General features: G+C 41.9%; 1 protein-coding gene across 2 annotated transcripts; it reads left to right on the top strand.

Moving 5' to 3' along the window:
• The first annotated feature begins 265 nt into the window (after positions 1 to 265).
• mettl1 (methyltransferase 1, tRNA methylguanosine) lies at positions 266 to 18,948 on the top strand. 2 transcript variants are annotated; one of them, XM_003216689.4, is made up of 6 exons: positions 266 to 422; positions 2,909 to 3,075; positions 8,282 to 8,466; positions 10,516 to 10,629; positions 16,202 to 16,303; positions 17,966 to 18,948. In XM_003216689.4, the coding sequence occupies exons 1-6, from the start codon at positions 340 to 342 to the stop codon at positions 18,098 to 18,100; spliced, it is 786 nt and encodes a 261-aa protein (XP_003216737.2). In that variant the 5' UTR covers positions 266 to 339; the 3' UTR covers positions 18,101 to 18,948. The 2 variants fall into 2 exon arrangements, with proteins under 2 accessions (XP_003216737.2, XP_016846574.1); XM_016991085.2 differs by having other exon boundaries at positions 16,202 to 16,319; positions 17,966 to 18,109.
• Positions 18,949 to 20,440: the final 1,492 nt, after the last annotated feature.

Here is a 20,440-nt window from a genome sequence, read left to right as displayed (position 1 = left end):
CATGCACGGTGTAGATGGTGTGAAATGCCTGGGATATCTGCTATATCTATGAATGAGGAGGAGGTTAATGTACGAACAATGACACTAAACAACTAGGTGTCGTGAACTGGGGCTTGTATTGCCAGCCACGTTTTGAATCAAGCCTCTCCCAGAGGTGGAAGAATGGAGGAAGAACTGCAGGAAGTCCTACCAGAGTTTCAAAGCACTACTGGTCCTTTAAGAGGAACGCCTGGCAACTATGCCCCGCCCCTTCAGAGTTCCTACCGGGGCTGCGCCGTGACGTATTTTCCCGCGCGTCTCCCGCCTGCTGGGGGCTCCACGTGGTTAGCGCTTCCCGTGATGGAGGGAGCTTTGCCGCCCCAGAAGCGCTTCTACCGGCAGCGCGCCCACTCCAACCCGCTGGCGGACCACACGCTGCACTAGTGAGTGCCGACTCGGCATTGAACCCTGCGCCTGATGGCTGTCCTGGCCGGCTCTTCAAGGGTGCATCAGCATTGGAGAAGGGACGCCGTTTGACCCCGCCATGGCTCCGTACTATGGACTCATGGCAGCTGGAGTCCCACAAGGGCTTTCAGCCAAGGAGTGCTGGTGCCTCCCCAAACTACAACTCCCATGATTCCTTAGCATTGAGCCCTGGAAATTAAAGTGGGGTCAGACTGCATTCATTCGACTGTGGAGATGCATCCCAAGAATTGTCTTAATATTGGAAAACCTTTAATTCACTGTTTCTCAACCTGTGGGTCTCCAGGTGTTTTGACCTACAACTCCCAGAAATCCCAGCTAGTTTACCAGTTGTTAGGATTTCTGGAGGTTGAAGGCCAAAACATCTGGGGACCCACAGGTTGAGAACCACTGCTTTAACTGAAAGGTGGTCAGCCCTTTTTGCCTCCCTAAAGCCACATGTAGAAGTAAAGCCCTTCCACACTGCCATATAACCCAGAATATCAAGGCAGAAAATCCCACAATATCTGCTTTGAACTGGGTTATCTGGGTCCACACTGCCATATATTCCAGTTCAAAGCAGATAATGTGGGATTTTATTCACCTGAAGGGGCCTGTGTGCTAGATTTGGAGGATATTCAGTTGCAGTGGATGGGGCCCCTTCTGTCTACACTGCCATATAAAATCCAGATTATCTGGTTTGAACTGGATTGTATGGCAGTGTGGATTCAGATAATCCACTGGACTGGGTGGCCCTTGTGGCCTCTTTCAACTCTATTATTTAATGAGTGCGACTTTCTTGAAGCAGAGTGTACTACAAGATAATGGCCAGTGGCTATATGTTTCCAAAAACATATGGTAGCTCACATGTTTTTTCTGGACAGACAAGACATAGTGTACCCTAAAGTTCCTATAATACTCAAAGACCTTTACTGGCTTCTTCATAGGCAAAAATAATAATGATTTTAAAAACTTTATTTATATCCTGTCCTATCTCCACGATGGGGACTCAGGGTGGTTCACAACATACAGCAGCAAACATTCAATGCCACAAAGTGTGACCAAAACCAAACAAATTATAAATCAACTAATAACATGTTAAACATCAACATAAGACAATAGTGAAACATTACAACAAATTTGGCATCACACAACTAAAATACATGTTAAATGAATAAGCATTTGAAAACAAAGCTTAGAAATTAAAACTAATAGAATGGAAACCTTAAAATTTTAAAAGCCAGAATAACAGGTAAGCATGTACTTCTGCAAGTAAACGCCCTAAGAGAGAACTCTCTTTTATCTAATACCAAAAGATATCCCTTTCAAGCACTTTAAAAGTCAGTGCATTAGGATTTCATGATGACATAGGTTACAGAATAGATTACAGAATATATTAAAGAGTTTGAAAATCATACAAGAGAAGAAAAGTGACCATGTTAAGGGTCACTTGTTTTGGATTTTGTTATACTTTACTGCACGACTAAGTGTTGTATCAGAATAAAATCTTAAATATAATTAGTACAGGAAGCCATTTCCATTTTTACTTTGAGTAATTGCCACTGACACCAATGGAATTTGCTTCTTAATAATTGTGGTCATGATTAGGACACCCTAAATTATCTTGTCTGGGTCTTGTCTTTGTGCCATATGAGCTGTTTCTTGAAATGTGAGTCGCTAGAAGATCTTTTTGCGTATCAACCTTGAGTCTTTCCCTAGTTTTTTTTTAATTCCGATTGATCACAGGAAAATGTTTCACAAAGGTTGTGTCATAGGCAAAAACCTTTTGCCATTGGAAAAGTGGTCTAAACCAGTGCATTTCAAAGTGGTGGTCAATTGACTAGTGCTGGTTTGCAAGCCATTGCGTAGTAAGGATAATAGCCATCAACATATATGTTATGCTCATCCTTGGCCCATTGGATAAATACCAGTTCCTCACATCAGATAACTTGAAATGTCCTGATCTAAACTATTTTAGGCCCCTTCTACACTGCCATCTAAAATCCAGATTATCAGTGTTGAACTGGATTATATGGCAGTGTAGACTGATATAATAATAACAATATAATAATAATAATGACTTTATATTCCACCCTATCTCCATGCAGACTCAAACAGATTCAAAGTAGATAATGTTGATTTTCTGCTTTGAGAATCTGTATTATATGACAGTGTAGAGTTCTTGGTAGAGCCTGCAACTTCTGTCTTAAAACTGAAATCATAAGGAGACTCCATGGGAAGCCTCATCTACTCCTCCCCTCAAAATATGTTTTCAATTGTTTTGACATCTTGTCTGTTCTAGAGAACGCAAACACTTGGGTGGTGTTTTGTAACTGATTTCCTAAAATTGATTTTCCTAAAATTCTCCCCTTTTGACCACTACAGCAAATTTTGCTTTTTACTTATCTCTGTAGTTATTCTTTAGGAATGTCATTTCATGGAACCCTCTTGGTTTATTTCCTATTAGTCCTGCCAAGCCTCAAGAAATGGACTGGTCTTTGCTGTTTCCAGATTTCTTTGCCCCTTTGACCAAAGACAATCAACACGATGATCCAAAGGATGTGGAAGAGAGAACCAAGCCCACATCGCAAGTAGAGTTTGCTGATATTGGCTGTGGCTATGGGGGATTGCTGGGTAATTTTTCCCCAGTTGCACTTAGCATGTTTTAACATTTTCTCTGTGGTAGTTTGTTCAAAGTGTAATTGAGTGCGGTTCTATGGGTATAAGTTTGTAAAATCCTGCCAGCTTTCCATATTCACAGCCTTAGGGACACAGGACCCCTGCAAAAGTGGGGAAACTGAATAAATATATTTTTTAATCTGAGCGAATTCCTCTCTCAAAATTTCTAGGCCCATCTAGCAGAAGTTGACCATACAGTTTCACTGAAGGACCTAGAGATTACTAGAGAGAACATATTAATCAAATCCACAAGTAATTTTATCTGCAAAGGCTAAACCCACAAATATGGAGGCCAACTATATAACCAAACTTCCTCATTTTACTTTTGGACCAATTCTAGATAGTTTCATGATTTGAATCAGAAAAGATAGCCATGGTACACTCTTTCGGTTGTCAAGTGATTTGTGCTGTCTTCCAAGTTTAGTATTCTGAAACAAGACACTGAGGTGTAAATAGTATGGGACCCATGCAGCTCTGCAAGTGAACTGGTGAACTGCGACTCCCACCATCTCCCACTCCCAAAATCTTTCTCTTGTTGGCTAGAGCAGCTGGGAGTGGCAGTTCAGCAACAATTGGACTGTGCTATCACATTCTCTGACTAAGTTTGACATGGAGAGTTCCAGTAAATTATCTGTTATTCCACTTTTCCAGCTGTTTCTAAAATGACCCAATTTTCCCCTCTTCTCGTTTTCCTCTTTTGTCCTCAACTTGAATCAGTTTTTGCATATTGAGTTCAGCGCTCTTTCAAAATAGTTAACTTGTGTGTGTGTGTGTGTGTGTGTGTGTGTGTGTGTGTTGGGGGGGGGGAGGACAGGAGGGGGCAGAATCATGCCCTTCTCAAATGGCTCAGGCCAAAGCCAAGTGCTACAGCCTCTCCTGGCTTATGTGTACTTTCTCATTAACAACTCTTGCCATCTTTGTCCACACTCTACTCTCACTTTATCACACGTGCCACAGTTTCCACCTGTGGAATACTTCAGCTATGCATTATTCCCACCACTTTAAAAAACCCAAAATGTTATTGTGTATATCTATACACATAATAAAAGTGAAAATCTGTATGTGTGTTTGTGGTGAAGGTGTCCACTTACACAGACAGCCTCCCACCTCCACAAACAGCTACAATCCACCATGCTAAGGAGCCACCAAAAGACTCCCTCCAATGACATTTCAGGTTATAGCGAGCGCCATGAACATGTAACCCATACCCTGCCAATGTCCTCCCCAAACACTACGGCCCACCACCCAAGGAATGCTTTCATTTGGGTACAATTTCATCCTAGATTTTATCCTCCACCACAGTCAGGTATCTCAGTGTTCCTTATTCTCTCCATTGGTGTGAAATTTGCATGACTCCACCCACTGCCTCTCCCTTAACCCTTTCCTACTCTTTTCAACTTTGTCTGCATAACAAGCAGTAGAACTGAGCAGCAGCTCAACATACTGGAGAAGTTTGGGGAATTGACTCCACATGATGGAAGTTGTAGTTCAACCTGCATCAAGTCAGAACACTGTGACCTCCACTGACAATGGGCCTGGACCACATTTGGCACACACAACCCCCATGACCACGTTTCCATCTGTGGAATACTTCAGCTACACATTATTCCCACCACTCTTATAAGATACTGTCAACTTCTTCTGTGAAAAGATACTGTGCAGTTTTCTCTCGAAAATCTAATGTATTGCAGAAACCACAAAAGAGGCAAAAGTGAGGAGAGATATTATGACGCTCTTTCTTGCTGCGAGGCCTGGTTGCTGAGAAGGGAGGGTGTTATTTCTGTAATAATGTGAATGAAAACAGATGTGGATTTGCAACATCCAGAAAGCACAAAGGACTTACAATGCCATTGTGCAAGAATGTGCCAGAAAGCAACCCAGACCAAATATTTCTGCAAGTTTGTACAGAATAGAAATGAACAGAAAGATGGGCGGAGATGAGAAAGGAAAGCTGTTCACTGAGAAGTCTGTGATGTTTTTGTGTCCTGACTGTTTCGGTTTAACTACACATAACAAAGAAAAACTTTATGATCCTCCAACATGTTTGTTTTTATACATACTTTTACTTTATTTGGCCTTCACTTCTGAAAAAAAGGGTGTCCTTGTGGAGAAGGAAGGGGAATTGAGCCATGGTCATCATCTTCCATCCCTTTTTAGTTTTGCTGTGAAAGCAGCTGAAGAAGGCTTTTGGCAGGCTGGTAAAATCTTGCCATCTTTTAGTCATGGAATTATAAATCTTCCAATCTGTTTTGAGACAGTTCACATCACATCAATACCAGGCAAAATTCTGGAAAAGATCATTAAGGAAGTGGTCTGCGAACACTTAGAAACAAATGCGGTCATTGCTAATAGTCAACACGGATTTACCAAAAACAAGTCATGCCAGACTAATCTGATCTCTTTTTTCGATAGAGTTACGAGTTGGGTCGATACAGGGAATGCTGTGGATGTAGCGTACCTGGATTTCAGTAATGCCTTCGACAAAGTCCCCCACGACCTTCTGGCAAACAAACTAGTAAAATGTGGGCTAGACAAAACTACGGTTAGGTGGATCTGTAATTGGCTAAGCGAACGAACCCAAAGGGTGCTCACCAATGCGTCGTCTTCATCATGGAAAGAAGTGACAAGTGGAGTGCCGTAGGGCTCCGTCCTGGGCCCGGTTCTGTTCAACATCTTTATTAACGACTTAGACGAAGGGTTAGAAGGCACGATCATCAAGTTTGCAGACGACACAAAACTGGGAGGGATAGCTAACACTCCAGAAGACAGGAGCAGAATTCAAAACGATCTTGACAGACTAGAGAGATGGGCCAAAACTAACAAAATGAAGTTCAACAGGGACAAATGCAAGATACTTCACTTCGGCAGAAAAAATGGAAATCAAAGATACAGAATGGGGGACGCCTGGCTTGACAGCAGTGTGTGCGAAAAAGACCTTGGAGTCCTCGTGGACAACAAGTTAAACATGAGCCAACAATGTGATGCGGCTGCTAAAAAAGCCAATGGGATTCTGGCCTGCATCAATAGGGGAATAGCGTCTAGATCCAGGGAAGTTATGCTCCCCCTCTATTCTGCCTTGGTCAGACCACACCTGGAATACTGTGTCCAATTTTGGGCACCACAGTTGAAGGGAGATGTTGACAAACTGGAAAGCGTCCAGAGGAGGGCGACTAAAATGATTAAGGGTCTGGAGAACAAGCCCTATGAGGAGCGGCTTAAAGAGCTGGGCATGTTTAGCCTGCAGAAGAGAAGGCTGAGAGGAGACATGATAGCCATGTACAAATACGTGAAGGGAAGTCATAGGGAAGAGGGAGCAAGCTTGTTTTCTGCTGCCCTGCAGACTAGGACACGGAATAATGGCTTCAAACTACAGGAAAGGAGATTCCACTTGAACATCAGGAAGAACTTCCTCACTGTGAGAGCTGTTCGACAGTGGAACTCTCTCCCCGGGGCCGTGGTGGAGGCTCCTTCCTTGGAGGCTTTTAAGCAGAGGCTGGATGGCCATCTGTCGGGGGTGCTTTGAATGCGATTTCCTGCTTCTTAGCAGGGGGTTGGACTAGATGGCCCATGTGGTCTCTTCCAACTCTACTATTCTATGATTCTATGATTCTATGAGAACAAAATGCCTCACTTAGGATTTGAGAAGGTCTGTACCAACAATAGAGTTAAGATGGGAGAAAAGTTCAGTTAGCCAAATATGCGAAATTCCTATGAAAACATCAAAAACTGTGTTTGATGCAGAATTCATCAATCTGACAATTTCAGATTCTACTAAAGAAGACCATTATGCCATGTTCTTAGGATGACAGCTCACTGGATATGGACTGATTCCCACCAAGGTGATTTCCACACAATGACATCGGGATTTATGTTTAGCATCTGATTAAAATCGCATGACATGCCTATTGTGATGAAACACCCATCACTGCTTGTGATAAGGTGTCACCTCACCCTTTGGTGATGGGATAATGCTAGATGATATAAGAATGTGGGTTGGCAAGTGTCAAAACCCAGAACCAAGTGAAAACATTTCAGGCTGAAGTTATTTCATTTGGGACATCCCAAGAAATAAAGGCAGAACTGCTTAAATCTGAATTATAATAATAAAAAGTCCCAGTGGAGTCATTTCAGGTTCCTGTCCCATCCTGTACAGGAATTAGGTTAGTGGAAACTGACTCCTAAGCATGTAAGCATGTCTTATGACCAGATACTTTTTTTTTCTTTTCTGTTAGTGAAACTTCCCCAAACTTCTAGAAGCAATTTTGTGGGTGCAAGGCTGGCTGTAATATGTGTGTGTGTGTGTGTGTGTGTGTGTGTGTGTGTGTGTGTGTGTAAAAGTTTAAAGCTTTTGGCTGCAAAGTTTGGGGGCTGAATGGGCAACTTTAGGTGAGGGTTGTGGCCACTTTAATTAGGAGTTTGACTCTTGATTTGTGTATTTTACTCCTTATCAATTGACTTTTCCAATATCTGCTCTGCATCACATGTCCGAGGGTGGTGTACATTTAAGCTGGCCATCTTAAATCACAATATGACCCTTCCTGTAACCACAGGGATATGTTCTGGACTTTGCATGGATAATAGATATGCAAAACTGTGGATAATAGTGAATAAAACCACAGATGTGGGGGCAGAAATGTGGACACGGAATCATGGGAGTCACTGTGGTGCAATGGGTTAAACCTTTGTGTTGGCTGAACTGCTGACCTGAAGGTTGGTCCTCAAAATGGGGTGAGCTGCTGTCTGTCAGCCCTAGCTTGTGGGGACATGAGTAAAGCCTCCCAGCTAACACATCTGGATTTCCCCTGGGCAATGTCTCTGTCGACCATTAATTCTCTCACACCATAAGCAAATTGCAATATGTTCTCAAGTCGCTTCTGACACAATAAAAAAAATCATATTGTAGTTTCCCTTCTGAATTGACGAAAAACTAAACCAGGATGCCGCTAGAATATTAATGCCTGGATGAATAGTCCCATCATAAGGGCAAAGTTGGTGCCACTTGGGTCTCCGTGTGGGAGTGTTTTCAAATCCTGAATGCTACAGCCAAGAAATCTCTCTTCCCCATCTCCACATAGTGACTTGCTCTCAAAGATGAGGTGTGAAGGAGAAAGGGTGGTGCTAGTTCTCCTCTTCCATTGCTAATGGCCATTCTCCTTTTCAGTTGCATTGTCACCTCTGTTCCCTAACACATTAATGCTGGGCTTGGAGATCCGTGTGAAGGTCTCGGATTATGTGCAGGACAGGATCCGGTCACTGAGAGCATCTCATGCTGGGCAGTTCCAGAATGTCGCCTGCATTCGTAGCAATGCCATGAAGCACCTGCCCAACTTTTTTCACAAGGGACAGGTGAGTTGTCAAAGGGCATCGTCGGCAGCTATGTGGATAACAGAGTGATTTCTCTTGCCATTCTGGGTCCCCAAGAAGTATTTTTATGGATGGTTTTAAAGACCCTGCATGTTGTTCTGCCATTCTAATTCTCCCTGTTTCCTGTAAGAGAAAGCTCTCTTCATAGTTTTTGGTGGAAACCTGGATATTGAATCCCTAAATAGCGGGTCTTGCTCAGGAGTGGCTTTTTTTTTCTTTTTTTAAAAGTTGCATACGACACTGCCATGTCTTGATCAGATCATTGGTTCCTTCTAATTTCTAGCTACTGTCCATTCCAGCTTTGCTTCGATAACCCATTGATCCGCAGCTGTGTTTCATAGCTTATTATGACCACCAAATGGTAATCCATCACAATTGGCATTTTGTGGTGATTTTATTCAGATAGTCCCAAGTGAAATCTCAGAACTTGCAGTCTTTTCCAATGTGTATCATTACAAATATAATAATAATAATAATAATAATAATAATAATAATAATAATAATAATAATAATAAAACTTTATTTCTAGACTCCCCTCTCTCCCCGAAGGGACTCAGGGCGGTTTACAGATACAAAACAAAAAATCAAAAATTTAATCCCTCAAATGTGTACAAACACACCAAAATAATACAAAATAATGCACAGTAACAACCGTAAATTCACAACAAAAAATTAAGTATCGATATGAAAATAATAAAAAATCCAGTAAGACATAGTAAACTAAAACATGAGTAAAACAAATACCTTAAAAGCAATTAGGATACAATTACATTGAAATGGCTTTAAAATTGCTAACATCGGTGTTCATTTAAGGTGTATTGTAGCAGTAATAAAATACAAGTGGTTTAGCCAGCGTTCCAGTGGGTTAAAGTGTCCTAGTCCTGCTCTATTTTCAAGCAACCTGGGTGTCGAGGCTGATTGGAATTGTTGTCTGACATTGATGCGTTCTACTTGCTGAAGGTTGTTGGGATAGGTTCCCTAAAACTTTAGGAAAAAATTTCACAATCCATATTCATTTGTTTTAATCTTGGGATGCCAGAAGTAATAGAATCTGTCATAGTACTTCTGAACCAGATGTTTTGGGCTTCATTTCTCCAAATCTCTGACCATTATACATGCTGTTTGGAAGCCCATATAATACAAAGGGGGGGGGGCAGAGGTGGGAATTGCTGATCTTCAACCTATGTGCACAGCATGTGTGGTGCTATTGAATGCAGTCTCGTTCCTCGGGGAAGGGAGAGAAAGATGCCTGTCATTCTGGTTTTTTAATCGTGTCAGAAGCAACTTGAGAACATACTGCAAGTCGCTTCTGGTGTGAGAGAATTGGCCATCTACAGAGATGTTGCCCAGGGGATGCCTGGATGTGTTACCATCCTGCTGAGAGGCTTCTCTCATGTCCCTGCAAGCTAGAGTGGACAGATGGGAGTTCACCATATCTCACAGATTTGAACTGGCAACCTTCAGGTCAACAGTCCAGCTGGCACAAGGGTTTATCCCAGGGGTCCCCAAACTAAAGCCCGGGGGCTGGATGCGGCCCTCCAAGGTCATTTACCTGGCCCCCACCCTCAGTTTTAGACTTAGGCTTGCCCAAAGTCTGAAATGACTTGAAGGCACACAACAATCCTAATTAACTTGACTATCTCATTGGCCAGAAGCAGGCCCACACTTCCCATTGAAATCCTGATAGGTTTATGTTGGTTAAAATTGTTTTTATTTTTAAAGATTGTATTGTTCTTTCATTGTTGTTCTTTTTTTACACTACAAATAAGACATGTGCAGTGTGCAAAGGATTTTGTTCGTATTTTTTAAAAATGATAATTTGGCCCCTCAACAGTCTGAAGGATTGTGGACCGGCCCTTTGCTTAAAAAGTTTGAGGATCTCTGGTTTAACACATTACATCACTGCAGCTCCTTGTCTTTCTGGTAATCTTGGCAAATTCATTTTGGAGGCAAATAGCAATTGGTACAGTGTTTTAAATTGTAGATGGTTGCCATGAAACATGATGGAGGATGCTTTTCTTTCATATTCAGCTGTGCAAGATGTTCTTCCTCTTCCCCGATCCTCATTTCAAGAAGACAAAACACAAATGGCGGATTATCAGTTCGACTTTGCTGGCAGAGTATGCCTATGTCTTGCGTGAAGAGGTAAGCAAATGAATGGTACCTGGGTTCACTGGAGCTTCTTCTGGTCCTCCTCTGTAGGATGGTAGATGAAAATTTCCAGTGGTTAACAAATAAGTTAGTAGTCCAAAGGGATTTTTACTGGCCCCCACCTATCCAGTCACTTTTAGTGGACTTTGACTCAAAAAAGCTTCTAAGGTGGAGTTTCATGTAACTCACTGTAGACAACTAAGCAAACTACTGTTTGGAAGCATGGATTATTAGGAGGCTTGAATGGTAAGGTTTTTATTATTTTTTGTGTGTCAGGAGCGACTTGAGAAACTGCAAGTGGCTTCTGGTGTGAGAGAATTGACCGTCTGCAAGGACATTACCCAGGGGATGCCCGGACGTTTTGATGTTTTTACCATCCTTGTGGGAGCTTCCTTCATGTCCCCGCATGTTTTGACTGTTGATTGGTTTGACTTCGTAGAATCAAATGACAGTTAGCAGATCTTGGAGGTCTCAGACAGAAGGTAGTCCCCAATCCTCTTCCTATAGCAAGCTCTGAAGGTGTCTTGTGAATGTCATGTTTTCTAGTAGGCTATGAATCTACCTAATGTCAGTCCCAGAAGTTGCAAAAATGATATTGAATGTGTTCCTTCAGGCCCTCCAGTTTGTGACACCCATGTTGGGAACTTTAAAGGTAGTATCCAAGGCACTGAGCCTGTTTTGTGGATGGTGCTTGAGCAGCTTCTCTGAGGATTAGGCTGAAACTTGGAGTGGATTTGTTACCCCCAGATGTGAAGATTGGCAACCATCAATGAACCTTCACACAGATGAAAAGATATGCAGAAAGTGCGTGATCAAGTTATCCCTCACCTGGGCTCCCAACAGCCTGGGGCTCCTCATGTAGGAGAGTGGTTGGCAACAGGACAGGTTCTTTCTTTGGCTCAGCATTGCTTTTCGTTTCTGTTCCAGAGCCTCTTGTCTCACTTAGAGAAGACAGGGTTCCTTCATGAGATCAGTAATAGCAGCACCTTTCCCTGACAAATGGCTTGGCTGCCAAAGCCAGTCTGCCCCAACGGCATGCAGCTGTGTTGACACACCTCAAAAAAGTCTTCCACTTTGTTCAGTGCTATATTTTTCACACAAACCAAAGAATGCGTTAAAGGACCGGAGCTCAATGATGTGACATTGGCTTTGTATAAAGAAATTTCCATCTTAAACCCTGGCATTGGCATTTTAAAGGATGATTGGAAAGACCGCCTATTGAAACAGTAGTATAAATCAGAGTTGACCAATAGTGGGCAGATTGACCAATAGATCTCTGTGTTTTGCAGTAGATTGAGAAGGGTTTGTGGTTTTCAGTTGTTTAGTGGTAGCAGCAACTGAAAAGATTTCACACACACACACACACAGTCCAGGCACACACAGCCTGTATTGCCAGAAAAACTGAGGAATGGTATCTGAAGTGGATTTTTGTGTGAAAGGACTTGGTTCCTGTGCTCAGCATGTCCTCCGAGGCATGCTTCTTCTCTAATTCTTAGCATGGGTCCCTTTGCACGTCAGCTGTAACCAAAGGATATCAGGGTTCCTGTAAAGCAGTGCTTCTCAATCTGTGGGTCCCAAATTTTTTGGCCTTCAACTCCCAGAAATCCTGGTAAACTGGCTGGGATTTCTCGGAGTTGTAGGCCAAAATCTCAGGGGATCCACAAGTTGAGAATCACTGCTGTAAAGAATAAATAATAATAAATAATAATAAACCACTGCTGTAAAGAATAATGCTACAAGCCTTTCCAGTTCTAGAATCAAGTAGATAAAAGTACTGGGCTAAAATGGATGAACTGTTCATATATACCTCGGGATATGGCTACTCCCTATCACCCACCTTGGATTCCATGTGTCCTAGCAGTCTTCCTTCTTCTCCATCCCCAGATAATTATTTAATACAGAAGGAGTTCTGAGGCAGGTTTTCAGAGCTTCCTCAGCCACTGGATGACTGCGCAGTGGGTTCCCTGAAGACAAAGAGTTTGAAAACCACTGGGCAAGTCCTAAGCTTGGGAGGATTCATTTTAGATGATCACATCTAGAATGGACCCTTTCACTGGTCCAGAAGACTGAGTTTTAAAAGGTAAAGTTCTGGAATTCCTGTGAGTTCTCCGGGTTGTGTGGCCATGTTCCAGAAGCATTCTCCTGACGTTTCGCCCATATCTATGGCAGGCATCCTCAGAGGTTGTGAAGTCTGTTGGAAACTAGGCAAGTGGGGTTTATATATCTGTGGAATGTTCAAGGAGGGAGAAATAACTTTGTCTGTTGGAGGCAATTGTGAATGTTGCAATTGTCCACCTTGATTAGCATTGAACAGCCTTGCAGCTGCAAAGCCTGGCTGCTTCCTGCCTTGGGGAATCCTTTGTTAAGAGGTGTTAGCTAGCCCTGATTGTTTCCTGTCTGGAATTCCCCTGTTTTCAGAGTGTTGTCTTTTATTTACTGTCCTGATTTTAGAGTTTTTTTTAATACTGGTAGCCAGATTTTGTTCATTTTCATGGTTTCCTCCTTTCTATTGAAATTGTCCACATGCTTGTGGATTTCAATGGCTTCTGTTTGTAGTCTGACATAGTGGTTGTTAGACAACCACTAACTCCTCCCAACAAAGGATTCCCCCAGGCAGGAAGCAGCCAGGCTTTAAAGCTGAAAGGCCATTCAATGCTAATCAAAGTGGCCAATTGCAAACAAGCACACTTGCCTCAAGCAGACAAGAGTTCTTTCTCTCACCCTGGACTTTCCACAGATATATAAACCCTACTTGCCGAGTTTCCAACAAACCTCACAACTCTGAGGATGCCTGCCATAGATGTGGGCGAAGTGTCAGGAAAGAATACTTCTGGGACATGGCCATACAGCCCGGAAAACTTACAGCAACCCTGTGATTCTAGCCATGAAAGCCTTTGGCAACACAAAGTAGAGGAAGTCATTTGGCGGCACCCCATTCTGTCCATGGGGCACCATCAGTCTTGACATTTCCTTCCTTCCGGAATTAGCAAGGGAGTTTGTGACTGAAGCTGTGCCCATACTTTAGCCCTAGGGCCTCTCTTGTGTCAATCCCTCTTTCCCCCCTGTGTTTTCCTAGAGATGGCTCTTAATTGACACTACGCAGGGGGAAACTTTTTTAAAACCAAAAAAATAATTAATCTTTCTCTCCAAATCAAGGTGTGTCAACATAGCCTGGAGCCTGTGGAAAGACAGCTTGGGAATTTCAAATCTGGGAACAAGGGAAGGGCTCTAATGACTGCTGAGGGGCAAGGGATTAATTTCCCCCTCTATCCAGTGGGAGGCCTGTGCTGGCAAGGATCCTTGTAGGCAAAGAGGTTGCTTCACTTCCAAGCCCTGATCTCAAATGCAGAGGCTCCAGGGCACCCTGGCTGACTCCGCTTTCACCTGCCAGAGAAAAAACAGGGAGTGCTCTGTCTCTCTCTCTTCCTCTCTGTGTGTAGGCACTTCTTGGGGTTTAAATCTGGGAGATGTTATCGGGGTGATGAATCAGCATCTGGCCTCACCCAGAGCGGGAATGATTCACCCCAACTCTTCATCGTCTCTCCCCAGGCAGTCGCTATGGAGGATGATGTGGGCACAATAGTCTGCCAGCCCTCGCAAGTGTTTTGCATGCGGGGTGACGGTGGCAGCACAGAGATTGGGATCGGTGTGCCACAGGTTGCAATGACGTCCGCATCTTTAAGGAGGATGAATTGCTGTTTTGAGGAAACACATCCCAAATAGGGGATAGAGAATCTGTGTCATTAGACTACAACTTCCATAACTGCTGATTCATTGAGTCATAGAGCTGGAACACATGGGCCACCCAGCTCAACACCCTGCCATGCAGGAAAAGCACAATCAAAGCACCTCCAAAAGATGACCATCTAGCCTCCAAGAAAGGAGCCTCAACCACCCTCTAAAGAGGCAGAGAGTTCCACTGCTGAACAGCTTAGAAGTTCTTCCTAATGTCCAGGTGGAATCTCCTTTCGTGTAATTTGAACCCATTGCTCCATTGAGACCAAGGCAGTAGAAAACAAACCTGCTCCCTCTTCCTTATGACATCTTTTCAAATATTTAAACATCGTCATCATGTTCCTTCTCAGCCTTCTCTTCTGCAGGCTACACATATCCAGCTCCTTAAGATGCTTCTCATAGGGCATAGTCTCCAGACCTTTAATCATTTCAGTTGTCTTCCTCTAGATACCTTCCAGCTTTTCAATATCTCTTTTAAATTGTAGTGTCCAGGATTGGACATTATTCCAGATAAAGTCTGACCAAAGCAGAATAGAGAGGCACCATGACTTCCTACAATTTGGACACTATATTCCTTTTAATGCAGCCCAAAATCTCATTGGCTTTTTTAGCTGCTGCATCACACTGTTGGCTCATGTTCAACTTGTCCACTAAGACTCTTAAGATCTTTTTCACATGTTCTGTTATTGAGCCAGGCATCACCCATTCTGTATCTTTGCATTTCATTTTTTTCTGCCTAAGTGAAGTATCCTACATTTCTCCTTGTTGAAATTCATTTCATTAGTTTTGGCCCATCTTTCGAATTTGTTTAGGTTGTTTTGTATTCTGATCCTGTTTTCTGGAATATTAGCTATCCCTCCTAATTTGGTGTCATCTGCAAACCTGAAAAGCATGTCTTCAAAACCTTCAAGTTGTTAATAAAGATGCTGAACAGAACTGGGCCCAGGACTGAATCCTGTGGAACTCTACTAGTCACTCCTTTCCAGGATGAAGAGGAAGCATTGGTGAGCACCCTTTGGGTTCGGTCACTTAACCAATTACAAATCCACCTAATAGTAGCATTACCTAGCTCACATTTTACTAGTTTGCTTGAAAGAAGATCATGGGGGATTTTGTTGAAGGCCTTACTGAAATCAAGATATGCTACATCCATAGCATTCCCTGCATCTACCAAGCTTGTAACTCTTATCGGAAAAAGAGATAAGATTAGTTTGGCATGACTTGGTTTTGAGAAATCCATGCTGACTTTATTGATCACAGTATTCTTTTCTAAGCGATTTACAGACTGCCTCCTTAATGATCTGCTCCAGAATCTTTCCTGCTTTTGATGTCAGGCTGACTGGGCAGTAATTGTTTGGGTCCTCTTCTTTTCCTTCTTGAAGATAGGGAATACATTCTCCTTCTCCAGTGTGCTGGAACTTGTGTTCGCCAAGATTATTGCCAGTGGTTCTGAAATTACATCTGCTAGTTCCTTTAATACTTTTGGATATAGTACATCAGGCCCTGGAGACGTGAATTCATTTAGAGTAGCCGGTATTAATTGACTACTTCTTTACTTATTTTGGAGTGCATTTCCCCTATTGCTTTATTCACTCCATACTGCTCAGATCTCTGGACATGCTGTTTGTTGATGGAAACTGTAATTGAGAATTCTCTGCATTTAGAACTTCCCTATCTTTTGTCTAATTGCTTTTCTCCCTGCTTCCTTTTTCTTGCCTTTCATTGATATTTTTATCTCTGGATGGGATATTTTATCTGGTGTACCATGGGGAACTCCTGCAACATCTATACTCTTATTTTTAATTTGTCATTTTCTCTTTCATTCACCCAGGGTCTGGTATACACCATCACAGATGTAGAAGAAGTACATAAATGGATGGTTACACATTTTGAAGAACATCCCCTTTTTGAGCAAGTCCCGCTGAAAGAGCTGGTGAGAGAAACAGAAAGTGTGTGCATGAGTATGCTGTTTCTGATGTAATGGGTTTTGTAGTCCTGAGCATGGTTCTTGAGACAATATTTTTATTTGTATTGCAGTTCATATGTTGCATACATGCAGATTTCATATGCATGAGGTGGAATCTTCCACTGATTGTAATATAAATAAGAAATCATTAGACATAATGAGCTCATAAGCCTTATAAATATACATTAATGGGTTTCACATTTAACTGAGGGACAGGAAACATGTGATGCAACCACTGGTGCTCTTGTCATTCTAAAAGTACAAAATGTTCCCCACATTTCTCCAGAAGACAAAGCTTTCCTTTTCCTCACTTCCTTTATAACACATGCTTATGTTGGAAGGGCTGTTCTGTAAATCCCCAGCATACCCATAGATTACCCATAGATTCTGGGATTTGTGATTCAGAAAGTAATAGCGCAACTGGGAAGGCTTATGGTCATGAAAAACAGAACATATGCTCTATTAGAGTAATTTGGTATAATGTACGAGTTCTGGGTTAGTGGGTGGAATATAGATGGACCACTCTAACAACCACTCTAACTACACAGAGAAGCCACTGAAACCCACTGAAATCCACAAGCATGTGGACAATTTCAACAGAAAGGGGGAAACCATGAAAATGAACAAAATCTGGCTATCAATATTTTAAAAAATGTTAAAATAAGAACAGCAAATAAAAAACAACACTCAGAAAATGGGAATTCCAGACAAGACACAATCAGGGCCAGCTAACACCGTCTAACAAAGGATATCCCCAGGTAAGAAGCAGCCAGGCTTTGAAGCTGCAAGTATATTCAGTGCTAATCAATGTAACCAGTTGCAACATTCACACTTGCCTCCAACAGACAAGAGTTCTTTCTCCCACCCCAGACCTTCCACAGATATATAAACCCCACTTGCCTAGTTTCCAAAAGACCTCACAACCTCTGAGGATGCTTGCCATAGATGTGGGCAAAATGTCAGGAGAGAATGCTTCTGGAACATGGCCATACAACCTAGGAATATAGATTCACAGGGAAATCTGGCTTAATTGGGTTTAAGCCTCATTGGGTTCAGTGTGGCTTAGTCCTAGAAAGGATTGTTGATAAAAAGGCATGTTTATTAAGAAGACTTGCAGTAAAAAATCTGTCATGTTTTTTAGCTCACAAATTTTATAAATATCTACATTGGGAATGGCAGAAGGGGAGGTTTTAATGCAAGGATGAAAAACTTGTGGCCTTCCAGATACTGGTGGACGAAAGTTCTACAAACCTCCACCATTGCTTTCTTGGCAAGATTTGATGTACATTACAATCCAATAGCATTTGGAAGACCATACGTTCCCCAATTCTCCAAAGCCCCACTATGTCATTATTTGGAGGACAGGAGTGCTGTATTGTCTATCCCGGCCCTTGCAAATGTATTTGGCTCCAGTCCCCAACATCCTCCGCCACCATGACATTTTGGTTGGTTGTAATCTAATACATCTGCAGGGCAAAAGATTGGAGAAAGAGCTAGCAAAGGCATGGATTTTGGTGAGGCAGCATCTTCAAAGAGAAGGAACAATATGAACAGGAAGGAATGTGTCATTTGTGAGTGTGTATGTGTTATGATCCTATTTAATAACACACACATTTGCTCCTTCAACAGTCCAGTGACCCCATTATTGACCTCCTGGGCACCTCAACTGAAGAAGGGAAGAAAGTTCAAAGAAATGGAGGGAAAACCTTTCCAGCTGTCTTCCGGCGCATCAGCGACACAACACAGGAAGTGGCAGCAACATGAGTGGGGGATTTCCTGAGCCTGCCCTGGAGTCACATTGTCCACGTCTGCCTGAGATGATGAGGAGCTTCAGCTTATGGATTGCATAAACAATGAAATGGGCTGAAAGGGTAACACTGGAGTCAAGCATCTATAAATACAACTGGGAAAATACCCAAAGGCTCGCCTACGGAGTTGCTTGTATTATTGTACTTTGTCCATAGAAGGTGCTGGGTGGGATATATGAGCCTTCATGAATAGAAGTGGGAGTTTTAGACATGAATCCCAGGACCAGAGGTTATGAGACAAAATTGTGTTGTCTCCCAAGCCACAGTAAATTTATAATTTTCTTTGTCAATGAGTAATAAATCAGAAGATACTGGAAGTAGCTTTGTGTTGTTGAATTCAGCCTGCAGTCATTAGCAGAGGACCAGCACAATAGTAAGTCTGTGTCACACTTTCTCAGTCTTAGAATAAAGCAAAGGTGAATCGTCTGTGAATTAATCTTGCTATGATAGGGTTACCACAAGTCAGAAATGACTTGAAGGCATGCAACAATAACTGAGATGCGGATGACTAATATGATTTAAGGATGAGATTTCTGAAAATACCATTAGTCTTATTCTCTATCGCCTAGATTGCAGGAAAAATTATCTCTTTGGCCAGATTTCTGATTATGGTTGTCAACCATAAGCCTTTGCTACAACTACTCAGTGTTTGTATATATAAAGCTGAAACTCCCAAATGTATACTGGCAGCTACAGTCGTACAATGAACTTGCTAGGAACAGTGATATGTATTCCTGGAGAAGGTGAATTCTGTAAAGCCATTAATTAAACCAATGTTAATAAATTATATATTTTATTTATTTATTCATTGCATTTCCATATCGCTTTTCTTACTCCTGGGGGGATTCAAAAGTGGTGTACAATGTAATAAATAGCAAAAATTCTATGTCACACATACTATAAAAACAATAAATAACATATCTAAATCAGTAAGATATAACTGAATTAAAACCATTTTAAACTATACAAAAAACAACAAACATGGACATAAAACATTTTAGACATTCTAACTATTGCACTAGTCCTGTGGTTGTCACTTAACTTTTTATATTTTATCCCTCCATATACACATCATCACTTGAAATACTAAGTAACCCACTTGAACTCAAGATATTTTCTACAAAGTTTCAGAGCTATATTTGCTATAAAAGAAACTTGTTATTAAAATCATGTTTTTGAAAAAAAAATACAGGTCCTCAGGTTATTGGATTTTGCAATAACTATGGCAATTGTTTAAAGTTGATGAATTTTAAAATAGATGATGAAGACATTGAAATAGCTCAAGGTTTTCTATACCTTGATTCAATAAATAAGTGTAGGCTCTCCAGTCAATAAATCAGAATAAGTCTAGAACTTGGGAGGGCATCTATAAAAGACCTAGAATAGATCTTGAAGTGCAGTTTTACAGGACAGTCAGAATCATTTACGGTGTTCAGATTTCCTGAAAGCTGAACAGTGAAAAAGGCTGAGAGGAAGAAAATCATGTTTGAAAATTTGAACTGTGATGTTGGAGGAAAATGTTGAGAGTGCCTTGAACCGCAGTGCCTTGAAGATTAAACCAGTCCATACTCCAGGAAATGAAGCCCGACTCCTCACTGGAGGGAAGGATATTAAAAGCAAAGATGAAGTATTTTGGCCACATAATAAGAAGACAGGAAAGCTTGGAGAAGAGAACGATACTGGGGAAAATGGAAGGAAAAAGGAAGAGGGCCTGACCAAGGGCAAGAAGGAAGGATGGTATCCTTGAAGTTACTGACTCGACCTTGAAGGAGCTGGAGGTGGTGATGGCCGACAGGGAGCTCTTGCATGGGCTGGTCCATGAGGTCACGAGTCGGAAACAACTGAATGAATAAACAACAAAGCTGGAAAAAAGTTCTTTGAATACCCTGGACTGCCGAAAAGACAAATGGACCTTTGAGCAAATGAAGCCTGAACTCTCCCAAGAAGCCAAGAAGACTATACTGAGACTGTTGTACTTTGGCCATATCACGAGGAGACAGGATTCACTAGAATGGTCGATGATGCTTTCTTTGTGAGATAGAAGTGAGGAAGACTGTCTTACAATCGAGGAATCCATGGCCCCAAGTCTCCAAGATCTTAGCTGGGCTTTTGATGGGATGACTTGAAGGCCTCTCATTTGTAGGGTCACCATAGATCAAGTTGATTTGAAAGCAGTAAACAACAGCAACAAATGAAACTTCTGGACTTGGGTGAAATCATAAAATGCATTAAGAAAGACAGAAGTAGGATCCTAATTTCTCTAGATATTCTTCAGATAAGGACATCTTTTTCATTC

This window comes from Anolis carolinensis, unplaced genomic scaffold (assembly GCF_035594765.1).
Source record: "Anolis carolinensis isolate JA03-04 unplaced genomic scaffold, rAnoCar3.1.pri scaffold_20, whole genome shotgun sequence".
In the NCBI taxonomy this organism is placed as follows: domain Eukaryota; kingdom Metazoa; phylum Chordata; class Lepidosauria; order Squamata; family Dactyloidae; genus Anolis; species Anolis carolinensis.
The sequence above is the reverse complement of the archived record's forward strand: the minus strand, read 5'-3'. Positions and strand labels throughout refer to the sequence as shown.

What these genes read in the sequence shown, in the direction of transcription:
- mettl1 (XM_003216689.4), top strand. Translation starts at nt 340, where the DNA reads ATGGAGGGAGCTTTGCCGCCCCAGAAGCGCTTCTACCGGCAGCGCGCC. An exon ending in GCGGACCACACGCTGCACTA is followed by an intron (nt 423 to 2,908) that starts GTGAGTGCCGAC and finishes ATTTCCTATTAG; the next exon opens with TCCTGCCAAGCCTCAAGAAA. An exon ending in CCTATGTCTTGCGTGAAGAG is followed by an intron (nt 10,630 to 16,201) that starts GTAAGCAAATGA and finishes TCATTCACCCAG; the next exon opens with GGTCTGGTATACACCATCAC.